We start from the raw sequence: 17,538 nt of genomic DNA, 5'->3' as shown, positions 1-17,538 counted from the left end.
GTTTGAATATGCTCTCTTGTTGCTCTAATTCTGTGCATTATTAATATTTGGATGCATGCAATGCCAGCATGGAAATCAGTCTTCACAGATATTGAAGTTTTCCAGAAAACACTCAAACCAATAAGTGTATCAAGACAACGTTCCATTGTTAATGGGCATATGTGAATAAGCAGTGTAAAAAATAGGCTTATATTAGAAAATGGTTAAGTCTTATTAACATCAAGTGTGGTTATATAAATGGATACTGTTAATGTTCATAACTTGGATACTTGGTCAAAATAATGCTTGGAAAACATTAAAATTGAGCTAAATTGTCTCAAGTTTTTTTTATTCGTTATAATAAAGGTTGAAGGAATGGGGAAAAATTTTTTTCTTTTTTTTATTGTAAAGATGCTATACAGAGGGTTACAGTTACATGAGTGAGGTAATGAGTACACTTCCTCTTGAACATTGTTACCCCTTCCATTGTTTTCCCCCTACCATCCCTTCCCTCCCTACCTTCCCCAAAGTTCTTTTTTTTTTTTTTGATTGTGATTAAGTGATTACATAATTTCTGGAATTTCACAGTATTGTGGAATAATGATGCTCATTTAAAGTCACAAGTTCATTCTAACTTTCCTGGAGCAAATTGTCTATCACAGTCTAAAAGCCAAGCACAAGGCCTTGAGTGCAAGCCCCAGTACTGGTACAAACCCATACATACAAAGAAGATGAAGAAAAAAGAGAAGAAGGAGGAGGAGGAGGAAGAAGAGAAAGAGAAGGAGGAGGAGGAAGAGGAAGAGGAGGAGGAAGAGCCCATGAGAGAGGCAGATCAGACTTGGGGTGACTTCTCCACCCACACTTCAGTTTGAAATTTGGGTCTGCCTGACTGATCTAAGCACATGTTGCAATCGAAGGGGATGGTGGGCCCATGAGCGAGGGCCGCAGAAGCTCCCATGAGTGTGTGCGAGCCCAAGGTTGGTAGGAGGCCTGAGTTCAGTTACCAGAAAATCTCTCTGAGCCACTCTCCAAGGGAAGGGAAGAGTGGGAGGGGGAGGTCTAAGTCCTGGGCCCAATTAAGAGATCAGATGGTGAAGGGTTTGGGAGCTTTTAAGGTGAGGAGGCCCAGGCTGATCCTGCAGGCTGGTATAAAGCGCTGTGACCCCCCAGGTGGTGTGCCAAGACAGGAGGGCACTGAAGACAGGCTTTCCTCAGCCATGGCCCAGCGGTGGGGTCCTCAAAAGCTCACAGATGGGCAAACACAGGGCAGCAATGAAGACAGCACCCAGGCAAGCATCTTTACCTATACTAACATCAACTCCACCAGAGGTAAGCAAGAGGTGCCACGGGGGCCACCAGCCACCCTATCTCCACCACATGGGGTCTCCTGTACACGCCACTCTCATGCACAGCTTTAACGAGGACATGAACGGGTAGGTTTCTTTTCCTGTACTGTGGAGTGTGCATTTTGACACAGCATAGGCGTCTGCCAAGCCTTTGAGAACCGGTGTCCCTGAAAGGCTTTCTTTGTGGCCCTTGCTCATCTGTGCTGCTGCTGAGTTCTCAAGCATTGGATTCTAGGACATCTATCTGGCCGCTGCTTCCCTTGCGACCTGGGGAAGGAGATGAGTCAGTCTTCACTTCTCAAGCCACATGCAAGCCAGAAGGGTGGCCTGGAAAAAACACTGAGCCACTAAGTGTGGTGGGGGGGGGAGGGGGAGAGTAGAATGGCCCCCATATAGGGAAGCTGGGAAAGCCTGAAACTGAGGGGCAGACAACCACTAGAACCTTAAGATTGGAAAAGTGGGTGCCAGAGACTCATACTGGTAATCCTAGGTATTCAGGAGGCCGAGACCTGAAGGACTGAGGTTGGAAGCCAGCCTGGGCAGAAAAGTTCCTGTGACTCCATCTCCAACTAGCCAGCCCAAAGCTGGCTGGAGCATCAGCTGTGAGCAAGCAAGTGCAAGGCCTTGGGTTCAAATGCCAATACTAGTGGGGGAGGGAAACTTGGCAGAGCCTGGAGCAGTTAAGCAGCTGTGTAACTATGTGCCCAGGACATACAACCTTCGGCTGCCCACTCCTGGGGAGAGCTGGCAGCCTTTCATTTTGAGTGGCTTTGAGAGAAAAGGCAACACCTCAGGCCAGGTGCTGGGCGCTCACACCTGCAACTTAGCTACTCAAGAGGCTGAGATCCGAGGATTGCAATTTGAAGCCAGCCCAGGCAGACAAATCTGGAAGTGAAGATGTGACTCAAGTGATAGAGTGCTAGCCTTGAGCAAAAAGGGCAAGCACGAGTGCAAGGCCCTGCATTCAAGCCCCAGTACCAGCACCAAAAATTAGACCAACAAATCAGACTCATCCAGGAAACCTGAGCTCTGCCCTTGAGCCTTGCGCAGGTGCACAGGTCTGAGTGTGGCTCTCCACCGGACAGGATTGCTGTTCAAGTGATGCTGTCCATGCTTCTTCCCCAGCTCTGCATCTCCACATCTCCTCCTCCTCCTCCTCCTCCTCCTCCTCCTCCTCCTCCTCCTCCTCCTCCTCCTCCTCCTCCTCCTCCTCCTCCTCCTCCTCCTCCTTCTTTATGTCTGCCATGGGGCCAGAACTCTCGGCCTGGGCGCTGTCCCTCAGCTCCTCAGCTCAAGGCTAGCACTCTACCATTTGAGCCACAGCGTCACTTCTGGCTTTTTCTGCTTATATGGTGCTGAGGAATCGAACCCAGGGCCTCATGCATGCAAGGCAAGCGCTCTACCACTGAGCCACCTTCCGAGCCACTCCATGTCCCTTCTTGCAACCTCCCCAGTGCCTTGGGTTGATAATATGCTGACCATAGTGGCCAAGGCCAAGTCCGAATTAGCCATAAGGTTTTCATGCCAGACTTGCTGAATGGCCAGCAGTTTACCTTGACATCTGTTTGTGCCCCAGAATGGGGATGGAGGTGTCACAGTGCTCTCTCTGCCGGCCCAGACTTGAGTTAGTAGTGGTATCTGATTTCAAATGAAATCAGATTGGTTTTCACACAACTTCAAGCCTATACCAAACTAGAGCAAAGGCTATAGAGCACCGAGGTCCTCATCTGTCAATTTCCATGAGGCTTATTTAATTTAATCATTTCTGCTTAACTCTTCCTTTCTGATTCTTAGAAACAAATCCAAGACATCATATCCTTTCTTTGCTGTATCTTCAGTATATGTCTGACAAAGTATAATCAACCTCACACTTGAAATCCTAGCTACTCAGGAGACTGAGATGTAATGATCTTGGTTCAAAGCCAGCCCATGCAGTAAAGTCTGTGAGACTCTTATCAGCAATTTTTAAAAAATGGAAGTGGAGCTGTCGCTCAAAGTGGTAGAGTTTGCCTTAAGCAAACCAGTGCATGGACAGCTCCCAGGCCCTGAGTTCAAGCCCCATGACTGACAAAAAAGGAAAGAAAGAAAGAAAGAAAGAAAGAAAGAAAGAAAGAAAGAAAGAAAGAAAGAAAGAAAGAAAGAAAGAAAGAAAGAAAGAAAGAAAGAAAGAAAGGAAAAGAAAGGAAAGGAAAGGAAGGAAGGAAGGAAGGAAGGAAGGAAGGAAGGAAGGAAGGAAGGAAGGAAGGAAAGAAGGGGAAAGAGAAAGAGAGCCGGAGGTGGTGGCTCACACCTGTCATCCTAGCTACTCAGGAGGCTGAGATCTGAGGATCGCGGTTCAAAGCCAGCCCAGGCAGGAAAGGTTGTGAGACTTATTTTCAATAAACCGCTCAGAAAACCAGAAGTGGCGCTGTAGCTCAAGTTGTAGAACACTAGCCTTGATCTGAAGAGCTCAGGGACAGTGCCCAGGCCCTGAGTTCAAGCCCCATGACCGACAAAAGGAAGGAAGGAAGGGAGGAAGGAAGGAAGGAAGGAAGGAAGGAAGGAAGGAAGGAAGGAAGGAATAGACAGAGAAGGAGAAGGAGAAGGAGAAAGAGAAAGAGAAAGTGAGAAAGAGAGCCAGGCATGGTGGCTCATGCTTGTCATCCTAGCTACTCAGGACGCTGAGCTCTGAGGATCGCGGTTCAAAGCCAGCCTGGGCAGCAAAGACCTTGAGACTCTTATCTCCAGTAAACCACTCAGAAAACCAGAAGTGGCCCTGTGGCTCAAGTGGTAGAGCACTAGCCTTGAGCTGAAGAGCTGAGGGACAATGCCCAGGCCGAGTTCAAGCCCCATGACTGCCAAAAAATAAAAATAAGAGAATCATTTAACCCTGGGCTTTCCTTCACCAGACAATGTGGTTTAACTTGCTTCTCTACTATCATTTGCTTCTTACTAATTTCCTGTAAAATAGTAGCTGTCTGATAGTCTGACTGTTCCAAGAGACAGGATCTGTGGCACAATAACAACAGAAACAAGATTGCATGAAATGTTCCAAACCTACAGGGAAGGCTTATAGCAGCACTTCAGCCTTAGCTGCTCAACTTCCGCTTGAGCTGATGGCTCAGCACTGATTGAGAGAGACCAGGCTGCTCTCTGAAGCTATGAAGATGAAGGGGAGCGACTACGTCAATCCTGCCTTACACTGGAAACAAAAGCATTTTCCAATGTTCAGTGTGCCTACATGCACAGCTGAGTCACATCCGACTCAAAGGTTAAGACAGCACTAGAGAGAGAGCCAGTATGGAGGCAGGACTGCTAAGCGTTTTTCATAGTGCAGTACGCATCCACAGCCTATGTATCTGCAGGGCCCGTGTTTTCTCGGCAAAAGCAGCCTTCAAGTCTCTGAAAAGTAACCTAGGCAACTGTTAGCACAATCCCCATGGCAGAGGTGTTATCCATAACAAAGCGACCGGGAACAAATAATGCAATACCTAGCTGTGGGAACTCCAAAATTATCTTCACTAAGAGCAAGTGAAGCTAGAGGGTGTGATCAGGTTTTCCTGCAGTAACATGACTAGAATCAGGCTGGTGTATGTGTGTCCTGGCAAGACCATTTTATCGGAAGTTAACACTTTCTGTGGTGTTGCTGAAACTCAATATCCAGACCCATTAAACCACTGGAGAGCCAAAGGCCACTGGCTCACGCCTGTAATCCTAGAAACTCAGGAGGCTGAGATCTGAGGATTGTGGTTCAAGGCCAGCCCACACAGGAAAAGTAATGAGACTCATCTCCAATGAGCCACTGAAAACTGAAGTGGTGCTGTAGCGCAAGTGGTAGAATGCTAGCCTTGAGCAACAAAAGCTAAGGGACAGCACCTAGGCCCTGAGTTCAAGCCGCAGACACAGACAAGCATGCACAGACAGACAGATACAGACACACATACACACCGAGAAACTATTGGAGATGCCAAATGATGGCAGGCTGCTATCTCCTTACCTTGTCCTTATTGGTGGATTCATTTGTTAAATGTAATCCATTTTTACTACAGGGCTCCACAGGGTACAATATTATGAGAGCAGGATAAACTCAGGATTTTTTTTCCTGTTATTTCTCCATTCTCAAAATAACGAGCTGGCTCATCAATGGCTCCTTCCCATTAAGAATCCTGGTCTCCATGAATTAGAATGGAATATCATGCAATTACTATTTTTTCTGTCTTACAACACACAAGTATGTGTGTGCATAAATCATCTCAGAATAGCAATAGAACACAACCATCGATAATAGGTAGAGCACCAGACAGGAATGAGAGTAGAGTGAGAACACGAGGCCTTGAGTTCAACCCCCACTACCAGCACAATATATATACTTTTTTGGTTAGTTGTGGGTCTTGAACTCTGGACCTGGGTGCTGTCCCCAAGCTCTTCAGCTCTACCACTTGAGCCACAGCGCCCCTTCCAGTTTTCTTGTGGTTCATTGGAGATAAGAGTCTCCTGGACTTTCCTGCCCGGCCTGGCTGTGAACCATGATCCTCAGATCTCAGCCTCCTGAGTAGCTAGGATTACAGGTGTGAGCCACCGGTGCCTGGCAAAACTAATATTTATACATCTCTTTTCCTCCTGATCCTAAGGATGAAAAGATTGTATAAGCCCATGTACTTTGAGTCTCTTAGAATAATACATTTCTGGATGGTTATGCCACTGGTTTGATATGCATTCAGGTTAATTTGCTTTGGTTTTGATAATCAGGGATTGTTTTTTAAATGTAAATTTTATTTCAAAATTAGTTGTAAGTTTCCAAATTAAAACCTAGAACACAAGGTCGATTTGAAGATGGGCAGCTTCCCCCATCTCACCCACTTCTCTCCTTCCTTGTATTTTTTTAGACCCATTTGTCTGAACATTGATACCATATGATAGCATTCTCTTGCTTATTTCTTCATGAAACCAGTTCTAGAACTTCCAGGAGACAGGGGCAGACCCAGTACTGCTCCGGTGACATGTCTACAGGCCCCTCCTTTCCTTCTGCTGCTTCTTGGCCCTGGCACTTGGCTACGCTTGTCCTTGCCCTGCCCAATGGTATTCCATAGATCATCCAGACAGAGAACCATCTACTGCTCTTGTTGGGAGTTCCTGTGACTCCTGTGCAGGATTTAACATAGGGAGCCCCTGTGTTAGGAACAAACAGAGCCCATACACACAGCAAAGCAGAAGCATCCTGGAGTCCAGGGTGCTGGGAGTGAAATTCCCCCAACCCTTGTAGCCAGGAAGGGCCCTGCTTTTCTTTTTCTTTTCTTTTTTTTTGGCCCAGCTTTTCTTGAGCTACTTTGGGCCGGGCTTTTGTGATATGCCACAAAAGAATCCGAATACATCAGGGGGCTTTCTTTGTATGCTTTCCTAGGCAATATGAGGACTTACTATACAGAACTAGATACTAGAGCTTGTAACGACTGCAAGTATTCTGCCAAAAACATGATGATGGCAGACTTGTCTCCTTCCAACATAAAAAGCGAGAGAGCCCCTGTATTGTAATAAAGTTACTCTTCTTTTTAGTCTGACTTTTCAAGAGCTACCACGATTAAAGTATCACCTTCTGAGTAGCATGAACAATAGAAATGTGTTGTCTCCAGTCATGGACACCAGAAATGTGTGATCAACTGTCAGCAGGATTGGCTCCAGGGGAACACTTGTTCCATGCCTCTGTTAGCTTCTGGCAGTTGCTAGAACTTTGGTATTCTTTGAGAAGTTGCACCTGATTTCCACCTTCACCTTCACACGGTCCTCTATGTGTATTCGATGTTTCTTTTACATGCACACCAGTCCCACTGGATTAGGCTCATCCCAGTGTCATCATGGGGAGGTTCCTGTGGGATCAGAGCATTGTCACAGGTAGGTCATGCTGCTGCCCAATTCCTATTTCTGTTCTATGCCTCTTGCCTCTAGGCCCTTTTGAAGGTCCAAATTACCACATTGCTCCCAGATGGGTGTACCACCTCACCACCATCTGGATGATGTTTGTGGTCATTGCATCTGTCTTCACGAATGGGCTTGTGCTGGTGGCCACCATGAGGTTTAAGAAACTACGCCACCCTCTGAACTGGATCCTGGTGAACTTGGCAGTTGCCGACCTAGCAGAGACCATCATTGCCAGCACCATCAGCGTTGTGAACCAGTTCAACGGCTACTTCGTGCTGGGCCACCCTCTCTGCATTGTGGAAGGCTACACTGTCTCCCTGTGTGGTAAGCTGTAGGAGATGAGCCTGGCATGTATCTGAAATAACAGCCATGTGGCAAACCTTGAGGTTCGCCTATGTGGGCATGTGCGAGGCACAAGGGAGGCAGGCTCACGGGAGAAGAGGGGTCAAGGTGATCACAGGAATGAGAGGACAGACAGGATTCTGGAGACTCCCATCTGAGCATCCACTTTCAAAGTTTGCTTGAGTCTAACATATCTCAGGGCTCTACTCTTGAGACAGGTTCTGCCTGGGAACAGTTGGGGGTTGTGAAGCTCCCGTGGAAAGAGCCAGATCACTCTAGAGCAGTAAGGAAAGGAACAGAATTCCCACCTGACTCAAGGACATATGTACTTGAACCCATGATTGTTTGAGCTTTCTCTTGGGGAAGAATTCCCATTAGAGCATTCAGAGTATTACCATTAGATCCCACATTCCTTTCTTCATACTCCCTCACACCTCTGTGGGTCACCATTGACTTAGTTCAACAAAAAGTGGCCAAGAAATCTCAATGGATGCTAAGGAGGGCTCCATCCCCAGATAGTGACCACACAGTTCCCCACTAGTCCTCTTAGCAGAGGAGGTGGTAAGAAGAGACCATGAGCAGTTGGCAGTCTGGGGGTGGGAGCACTGGTGAGCAGCGCGGCTCTGCTAAGCAGACATGAGGTGGGCAGGCTCGAGTCCTGAAAGTAGAGACTTTATTTTGAGAACAAAGTCACCCGTGGGCCTTCATCGCCATCCCACTGGCCTGGACAAGTACACAACAAGCAACAAAAGCTGTTCCTGCTCTTGCCTCCTTGTCGTCCTCCCTGGCCTTTCCTTTCCCTCCCTTCCCTCACCCAACTGCTTCTCACTGAATACATGATAGCTCTGAGATAGTAGACACTGGCCAACATGCCAGCACTCTTCTGAAGCTATGGAAGTGCAGTAACTGGGGAAAGTGAGACAGATGTGTGCTTCTGTGGTCATGTGACCCTTTCTAAGAAGCACCTCGCATATCTGTCCATATCTGTCTCTGCTTCTGCCAGGCTCTCCCACTCTCTTTTGCCTCTAGTCAGTGTGGTCTTGGGTGGCGTCAGTGCCAAGCAGCCAGCATAATTTTAGTGGCCCAGATGCCCTCAGGCATGTTTGTAAATGCTTGAGATGAGACCCATAGGATTACAAAACAGCCAATTATATTAAAAAACAGTTATCAAAGTATTAAATATATATATATATATATTATATATATATATATATATATTAGCACTAGAGTCTTCCATTAAAAGTATTAGTTCTGGGCTGGGAAGGTGGCTCAGTGGTAGAGCGCTTGCCTTGCATCCATGAGGCCCTAGGTTCGATTTCTTAGTACCACATAAGCAAAAAGGAAAAAGCCAGAAGTGGCGCTGTGGCTCAAGTGGTAGAGCACTAGCCTTGAGCTGAAGAGCTGAGGGACAGCACCCAGGCCCAGAGTTCAGGCCCCACGACCGGACCCAAAAAAAATAAATGAATAAAAGTATTAGTTCTAACAAGCTGGTTGAGGTTCCTCATGCCTGTAATACCTGCTACTTGAGAAATAGAAATTGAGGTGTTCACAGGTCAAGGCCAGCCTAGGCAAAACATGACATCCCATCTCAACAAACTAGGCAGGCATAGCGGTTCACACTGTTATCCCATCAGGTGACATAAGTATGGGAATTGAGCCCCCAAGTCAGCCTTGAGAAAAAAAAAAAGAATCAAAACAAAAATAAAACTAAAAGCCAAAAGAAAACACACAAAAAAACAAGAGACCCTATGTGAAACAAGTAAAGCAAAAAAGACTATAGAATACCTGTCTAGCAAGCCCGAGGCCCTGAGTTCAAACCACCAAAAAAGTATTAGTATTAAAAGTATTTATTGAAAGCATTTGTAACCCTGTTGTGCACTAAAGTATTAAATAACAAGATCTGACCTGACAAGTACCAACATTTCAGTGTGCTGATGAATGTGTGCAATATTTTGTAACGTCTGCCAGCTATGTAGTATGCAAACATCTGTCATTTCTCTCTGGCTGACCAAGTCAGTGGTATTGGGAATACAATGCCAATTGTCCCTTAGAGTTTAGTGGACATGTTCTGTTTCCTTGCTCTTGGCTGTGATCATAGGGCACCTCAGAGTGGTCATGCATGTGAAAGGGCTAGCCATCAGGGAGACAATTAGCATAGTGCTAACAGGGCCCTGGAGGCAGAGAAGCATGGAGCCATTGGCTTACACAGCTCTTTCTTGCCTTCCTCTTTGGTGATGGGGTATGGAGGTTGAAGTGAATGCTCAAGAGTTCCAAGTTCCCTTGAGTGAAAAAGTAAGGGACACCACCCAGGCCCAGAGTTTAAGTTTTAGTACTGGTGTGTGTGTGTGTGTGTGTGTGTGTGTGTGTGTGTGTGTGTGTGTGTGTGTGTGTGTGTGTACACACGCATGCGCGCGCGCGCGCACACACACACACACACACACACACACACACACACACACACACATACACACAGAGTTGCCATTTGCCCAGAACAAATGACACCCTGGATCTGAAAGAAGATTTTGGAGAATTTAGTTTGGTGGCTAGGAAAGCTCTTGATCTTGAAAATTGTTAGCCAGTGTGGGGAAGAGCAGTGATGGAAGTTTCTCCTTTGCTCCAGCCTGAAGCCCTCCTCCGTCTGCTCTCCTCTGTAGGGATCACAGGCCTCTGGTCTCTGGCCATCATTTCCTGGGAGAGGTGGCTGGTGGTCTGCAAGCCCTTTGGCAATGTGAGATTTGATGCCAAGCTGGCAATCGTTGGCATTGCCTTCTCCTGGATCTGGTCTGCTGTGTGGACAGCCCCTCCCATCTTTGGTTGGAGCAGGTAAGGATGAAGGGTGCCAGGAAATTGGATCTTCTAGAACTAGGGATGAAGACTCAAGAGTTTTAAAACTTGGGGCAAACCACTTCCTGCCTCTGGGCCTCTGTGTCCCCTTGCACGAAGCAAAGGCATACAGGAGATTCTGCCTAGACTCTTTGGAGTACACAAGGTATACGCAACATAGGTGGTTCCCCAATCTCAGAAACACATTTCTCCCAAATAAGAGCAACTCATAGGAACATTTAGGAAAAAAAAAAACACAACAAAAACAAAGAGCACAGGCTATCCATAGAGATGTTAGTGATCACTGGGAACTTCACATTCCAGGGCCTACTTGACAACTTTATGGCAGGCTTATTGTTCACATATTCTTCCTAACACCTTCAAAGACTTCTTGGGATGTAGGTACACCTGGGCATATAGGTTACCAGTGTCCTGGACAAACTAATTCTTTTGAAAAAGACCTATATTTATTTATTTATTTTTATTTTTTGGGTTTGGTCACGGGGCCTGAACTCTGGGCCTGGGCACTAGCTCTTCAGCTCAAGGCTAGCGCTCTACCACTTGAGCCACAGCGCTACTTCCGGTTTTTTTGTTTTTTTGCTTATGTGGTGCTGAGGAATGGAACCCAGGGCCTCATGCATGCAAGGCCAGCATTCTACCACTGAGCCACCTTCCCAGCCCAAAGACCTATATTTATGAATAAATGGCTCAGATGTTTGACTGGGAGGGATGGGACAAGACAATGAAGTTTACTGTGACAGTCTGAAGAATAAGTTCCTATGGCATTTGGAGAGAAAACTTTTTTTGGTAGGTTGGAGGGCTTGAACTCAGGGCCTAGACACTGTCCCTGAGCCTCTATGTGCTCAAAGCTAGCACTCTACCCCTTGAAACACAGTACCACTTCTGGGTTTTGAGTAGTTAATTGTAGATGAATCTCACAGGGACTTTTCTGCTTTGAACCGTGATCCTTAGATCTCAGCCTCTTGAGTAGCTACAATTATAGGCATGAGCCACCTGCACCAAGAGAAAACATTCTTTCTCTGAGTAGCTTCCATGATTCTGGGAAACAAGGCCATTGTGAAAGTTTGTCTTCATCTCCCACCTTCCTGAGCCCCCAGGCCCCTGACAGCTTCCAGTAATTGAACATGGACAAGAGCCACCCCTGATGGAAGCTGATTGAATTATTTATTTAATCCTCATGGCTACTCAGTGTTAGAAATAGCTTGGGATGTTGGGGTGTCGCATAGGTAAGGACACCAATTCTAAAGGAATTCGTCAAGGCAAAGTTTACTTCTGCATAAGGCTGCACCATCAGCCCAAAATCTGGCAAGCAAGCACACAGAGCAAGTCCCTTTTTATCCCTAACCCAGCAAACCCCACCCCCCTCCTCACTTTGGTTGAGCCCAGGATCACCATCTACAAAAGGATGTGGCTTAACTAACAGACATAACTAAAATTCAAGGAGCTTCGAACAGGATGTCTTAATTGAAATACTCAGGAAAAGCATGTATGTAACTAAAATGTAATTAACAACCAGGCAGCACCAGTGCCTGTAATCCTAGTTACTCACGAGTCAGAGATCTGAGGATCGTGGCTGGAAGCAAGTCCAGGCAGAATAGTCCCCATGAGTGTCGGATCTCTAATAAACTATTCAAAAAAGCCAGAAGTGGTACTGTGGCTTAAGTGGTAGAGTGCTAGCCTTGAGCACAAAAAGGTTTAGGGACAGCAGCCAAGCCCTGAGTTCAAGCCCCAGGACCTGCTAAAAAAAAAAAAAAAAAAAAAAAAGGGAAAAAACCTAAAAAGAGTTAACCACCTGGCCAAAGCATGAGCCCTTCAGAAAAAAAAAAAAAAAAAAAAAAAAACAATTCTCTCAGGGCTGGGAATGTGGCTTCGTGGTAGAGTGCTTGCCTAGCATGCATGAAGCCCTGGATTCAATTCCTCAGTACCACATACACAGAAAAAGCCAGAAGTGGCGCTGTGGCTCAAGTGGCAGAGCGCTAGCCTTGAACATAACAGGGCTCAGGGATAGTGCCCAGGCCCTGAGTTCAAGCCCCAAGACTGGCAGAAAACAAAAACAAAAACAATTATCTCAATATTCTAAAGGAAGCAACCTACTTTGATAGAAAGATACTTTTCTCACACCAGTTAGCAACTGTAGTTACTCTAGTTGTAGCCTAGTTGACCTCAGAAAAAAAGATTCATGTATACATAGGTGTTCTTAGATCGAACAAGAGGGAGCCTTACCTTCCCTTTGAAAAATCCCTACCCCAAGTTTTCTTTTGGAGTGATGAAAATGTTCTGGAAATAGCAGTAGTGTTAGCACATTAGTGAATGCCCAAAGACCATGAGTCTGTGGTTCACGCCTGTAATCCTAGCTACTCAGGAGGCTGAAATTCCAAGAATGTATTTCCAAGTCAGCCACGGTAGGAACGTCCATAAGACTCATCTCCAATTAAGCAGTAAAAAGCTGGAAGTAGAGCTATGGCTCAAGTGGTAGAGCACCAACCTTGAGCAGAACAGTGGAAGGATAGTGCCCAGGCCCTGAGTTTAAGCCCCAGATCTGGGGCTTAATACAAAATAAAAACCCTATGAGCTTAGAGGCATGCCTCAAACATGTGCTTATCCTTGAGTTTAAATCTCAGTACCACCAACAAACAATTTTTTTTAAAAAACACACACAAAAAGCTCTGACTTATATCAGAGGCATGCCGGGGCCGGGGTGTGATGTGCTGGCCTTGTGAGACTCAGCCCTTCTCTCCAGGTACTGGCCTTATGGCCTGAAGACATCCTGTGGCCCGGATGTGTTCAGTGGCACCTCCTACCCCGGTGTGCAGTCTTACATGATGGTTCTCATGGTGACATGCTGCATCATCCCACTCAGCATCATCGTGCTCTGCTACCTCCAAGTGTGGCTGGCCATCCGAGCAGTAAGCCCCCACCCTTCTGGCTGCACTCTGGGTTGACAGGAGGTCGAGACAGTGACACAGAACCAGCTGTGTCACACTCCCTTCCCTCTAAGCTGCTCTTCTCCCAAAGCAGCCTACTGAGCCTCTTAAACAGATAAGAGAATTCCATCCTAGGTACTCAGGACTCAGATCTATCAAAGCCAGCCCGGGCAGGAAAATCCATGAGATTCTTATGTCCAATAAACTACTCAGGAAAAGCTAGGAATGGAGCTGTGGCTCAAGTGGTAGAGCACTAGTCTTGAGCAGATATAGTCCTGGGTGACTCCCCAACTCATTGTCGCTTGTTGTCCCTGGCCCACCCCCCAGGTGGCAAAGCTGCAGAAAGAATCTGAGTCCACTCAGAAGGCCGAGAAAGAGGTGACACGCATGGTGGTGGTAATGGTTTTTGCATACTGCGTCTGCTGGGGCCCCTACGCCTTCTTTGCATGCTTTGCTACTGCCCACCCTGGCTATGCCTTCCACCCTCTGGTGGCTGCCCTACCATCCTACTTCGCCAAGAGTGCCACGATCTATAATCCCATCATCTACGTCTTCATGAACCGGCAGGTAAGTAACACTGGGTGGATCAAACTCAAAATATACCCAGGAGGAGCCCGGTGATGCTTGTACCCTGGAATGCTATCATCAATGAGGAGCCCATGGGGCATCTGGGGAGCAGAGGTTCAGAGAAGCTCTCCAGGGGAGAAGGAAAAGGCTCAGCCTGCCACCCAGCCCCAGCCAGACCTTGTGCCAGAGTTGTGTGAGCACAGCTCCACAGTTCTTGGGGCTACAGATTCAAGTCTTCTCTTAATCATCTCCATCTGCTCCTTTCAACCCCTAAGGTCAGCCAGGCACCAGTGGCTCACGCCTGTAATCCTAGCTACTCAGGAGGCTGAGATCTGAGGATCACAGTTCAAAGTCAGCCAAGGCAGGAAAGTCTGTGAGACTCTTATCTCCAATGAACCACCAGAAAACCAGAAGTGATGCTGTGGCTCAAGCGGTAGAGCTGAAGAGCTGAGGGACAGCACCCAGGCCCAGAGCTCAAGCCCCACAACCAACCAAAAACAAAAACAAAACCCTAATTTGTGGAATCTCCTCCCTACAAAAACAAAAGCAGGCCCTTCTGACTGCGTTGTCTGAGAGCTGATGAGACTTGGGGAGTCGATGTGTTCGCTGGGGTGGAATGCGCTGTAGTCTTGCCCTAAGGCCTCCTGTGATGGCAGCTTTCCTTGGCTAGCATAATAGGCTTTAGCAGCAAGTTGCCCATGACTCCTGGTGGGTTACAGATGACCTTGTGAGATTTGTCGCCTTCGGATGCAGCCCTTCAAAACAGTTCTTTGCTACAGTATTGGAGGTGGAATGCTAGACAAGCGGTTTCCCTGCACGACACCAGTCCTCTTCTTCCATCTTATAAACACTCCATGGCTTCATCCTTCGAACAAGCCAGGTAGAGAGGTCTGTAGAAAGCATTAAGCATCTCTTCTTCTCAGTCATTTTGAAACACTAAGTACAATTAGTCCCGCAACAATTCCTAGAAAGAGTCCTTGGCATGTTCCTGCCCAGGGAATGTAGCTCTGTGGCTGACCCCTGCTTCCTGTCTTTCACAAGCATCTCTTGTTAAGTCTAGGTTCAATTTGAGGAATCCTAATCTATCTTGTCAAACACTGTCTCTGTTTCTTTCCACTCCTCCTCCCAAAACTTCCCCTCCTGACAGATGTCTGCACTTCTGGACCTTGCCAGGTTTCTAAGCTTTGCTTTCATCCATTCCACTTTGCTACTTCAGTAGATTTTCTACAATGAAGGTCAATGAGGAAAGGGAGTTTTGCTCTTGCTGTTCAAGGCTGTATCCCTCTAGAACTGTGTGCCACATAGTGAGTACTCAATAAGTACGTGTTAATTGAATCTCTTGGCCTCACTTACTAGATCTTCACCAAGACCATTCTGGTTTGCAGTCCATTTATACCATCAATCTCAACAATTATGTTTTTTTAACATTCAGAGTTTTGATGATAGCTGGATACACATGGGTCTGAAATCCCAGCTACTCAGGAGGCTGAGAGACGAGGACTGAAATTTGAGGTCAGCCTGGGCAAAAGTTGTGAGATCTTAGCTCAAAACAAACACCACCACCAAAAGTATTTGAAAATCCAGGTGTGGTAGTGCATGCCTATAATTCCACCTACTTGGGAGGCAGAGGTAGGAGAATTATGATCCAAGGCTGGTCACACAAGTTAGCACTAGATGCTATCGGAAAAACGAAGACTGTTTCACTAACAAGCTCTAGGCCCTGATCCCCAGTGCCTGCAAGAGAGAGAAGAGAGAGAAGAGAGGAGAAATGGATAGGCCTGAATGCTTGTAGTATGGATTCTAAAATCTGTGTGGTTGGTTTAATTATAAGACATCACTAAGAAACTGATAGAACTCAAGACTTTTTAGGGGTCAGCCAGAAAAGAGAAGACCCCTTTTGGGAGCAGAAGACTTTCTTTGATGAAGAGATGAGGGAGCTAGCTACACTATTATTGACCTAGTCCTTACCTTGCCATCTATTTCCTTTGAGACAGGGTGCCACTACATAGCCAGTCTGTCCTCAAAGTCATTCTGTAGCACAGGTACTGTTGACCTTCCTGCTTCAACCTCCTGAGTGCTAGGATTACAGACATATGCCATCACATTCAGCTTCAAAAATGAATGGGTCACTTCTTCCCTCTTTCTAAGGTGCTGGGAATGGAACCCAGGGCCTCATGTATGCTAGGCAAGCACTCTCCATTGAGCTACATTTCCAGCTTCCCTGAGGTTAGCAGGATAGAAATAAGATGTCATCCACATTCCTGGTCATTAAATTGCCTCTGGGCTTCTTTTGTTGTTGTTGGTGGTTATAGGGCTTGAACTCAGGAACTGGGTGCTCTCCCTGAGCTTTTCACTCAAGTCTAGTGCTCTGCCACTTTGAGCTACAGTGCCATTTCTGGTTTTCTGGTGGTTAACTGGAGATAAGAGTTTCCATGGACTTTCCTGCCTGGGCTGGCTTCAAACTGTGATCCTTAGATTTCAGCCTCCTGCATGCTTAAGATTGCAGATGTGAGCCACCGGCGCCCAGATGCCTCTGTGCTTCTTGCTAGATATTCTCGATATGGGTCACTCTGTGCATGGCCCTTAGCTGGCATCATGTTTAGCTACTGCATAAGTATCTTGGTACTTCCATAACAAACTACCAGAAACTTGATGGCTTGAAACAATTTGGGATTAGCCAGATGTTGGTGGTCACATCTGTAATCCTAGCTGCTCAGGAGGTTGAGATCTGAGGACCATGGTTCAAAGCCAGCCCAGGCAGGAAAGTCAATAAGACTATTATCTCCAAAAAGCTGGAAATAGAGCAGTGGCTCAAATGGTAGATGCTAGCCTTGAGCAAAAATAGCTCAGGGACAGTGCCCAAGCCCTGAGTTCAAAGTCCTAGTACCAGCACACACACAAAACAATAACTTGGTATTGAGCCTCTCACTTTTCTGGAGGCCAGAAGAAGTCTGGAGTCAAGGATGTTTCCTTCTGGAAGTGCTGAAGAAGAATCATTTCTGTACCTCTCTCATAGCTTCTGGTAATTCCTTGGCATTCTTCCAATTTCTGCCTTCATCTTTACATGGTCTCGCCTCTGTGTATATGTAGCGGCATCTGAATCTTCCTCTTATCATAAGAACCGCGGTCTTTGGACTATGATTCATATTAATCTAGCATGAATTCATCTTAACGAGCACCTTAATTACACATACAAAGACTCTATTTCCAAATAAGGACATATCACAGGTTCTAGGAGTTAGGACTTAGAACATATCTTTTGGGGAGACACAATTCAACCCACAGCAGCCACAATCAACTGCTCTCTCAGATGACTCAGATAGCCGCCTCCATGTGCAAAGAATGACCTGAGCCTTCCTCCATCCCACTGATGGCATCCTAAATGAGAAGGTGATGGGTAATGAACGACCCACGCCTTACGTTTAGCACAGCACCCTTGCCCTTCCTGCCTTGCTGAACAATGCTTTCTATCCTTCCAGTTTCGAAACTGCATCTTGCAGCTTTTTGGGAAGAAAGTTGATGATAGCTCCGAACTCTCCAGCACCTCTAAAACAGAGGCCTCATCTGTCTCTTCAGTGTCCCCTGCGTGAGGTCTGCCTCTCCCCTCCCTGCTTCTCCATCCTTGTGAGGTACATGTAATT

At 46.6% G+C, this 17,538-nt stretch overlaps 1 protein-coding gene across 1 annotated transcript; it reads left to right on the top strand.

The window, feature by feature from the left end:
* Positions 1–1,196: 1,196 nt before the first annotated feature.
* Positions 1,197–17,497, top strand: LOC138839292 (medium-wave-sensitive opsin 1). Its single transcript, XM_070038864.1, has 6 exons — positions 1,197–1,308; positions 7,248–7,544; positions 10,217–10,385; positions 13,147–13,312; positions 13,658–13,897; positions 17,377–17,497. Exons 1-6 carry the CDS (start codon positions 1,197–1,199, stop codon positions 17,485–17,487), a joined length of 1,095 nt encoding a protein of 364 aa, XP_069894965.1. The 3' UTR covers positions 17,488–17,497.
* Positions 17,498–17,538: the final 41 nt, after the last annotated feature.

This window comes from Dipodomys merriami, unplaced genomic scaffold (genome assembly GCF_024711535.1).
Source record: "Dipodomys merriami isolate MVZ:Mamm:240054 unplaced genomic scaffold, mDipMer1.0.p SCAF_3, whole genome shotgun sequence".
In the NCBI taxonomy this organism is placed as follows: domain Eukaryota; kingdom Metazoa; phylum Chordata; class Mammalia; order Rodentia; family Heteromyidae; genus Dipodomys; species Dipodomys merriami.
The sequence above is the reverse complement of the archived record's forward strand: the minus strand, read 5'-3'. Positions and strand labels throughout refer to the sequence as shown.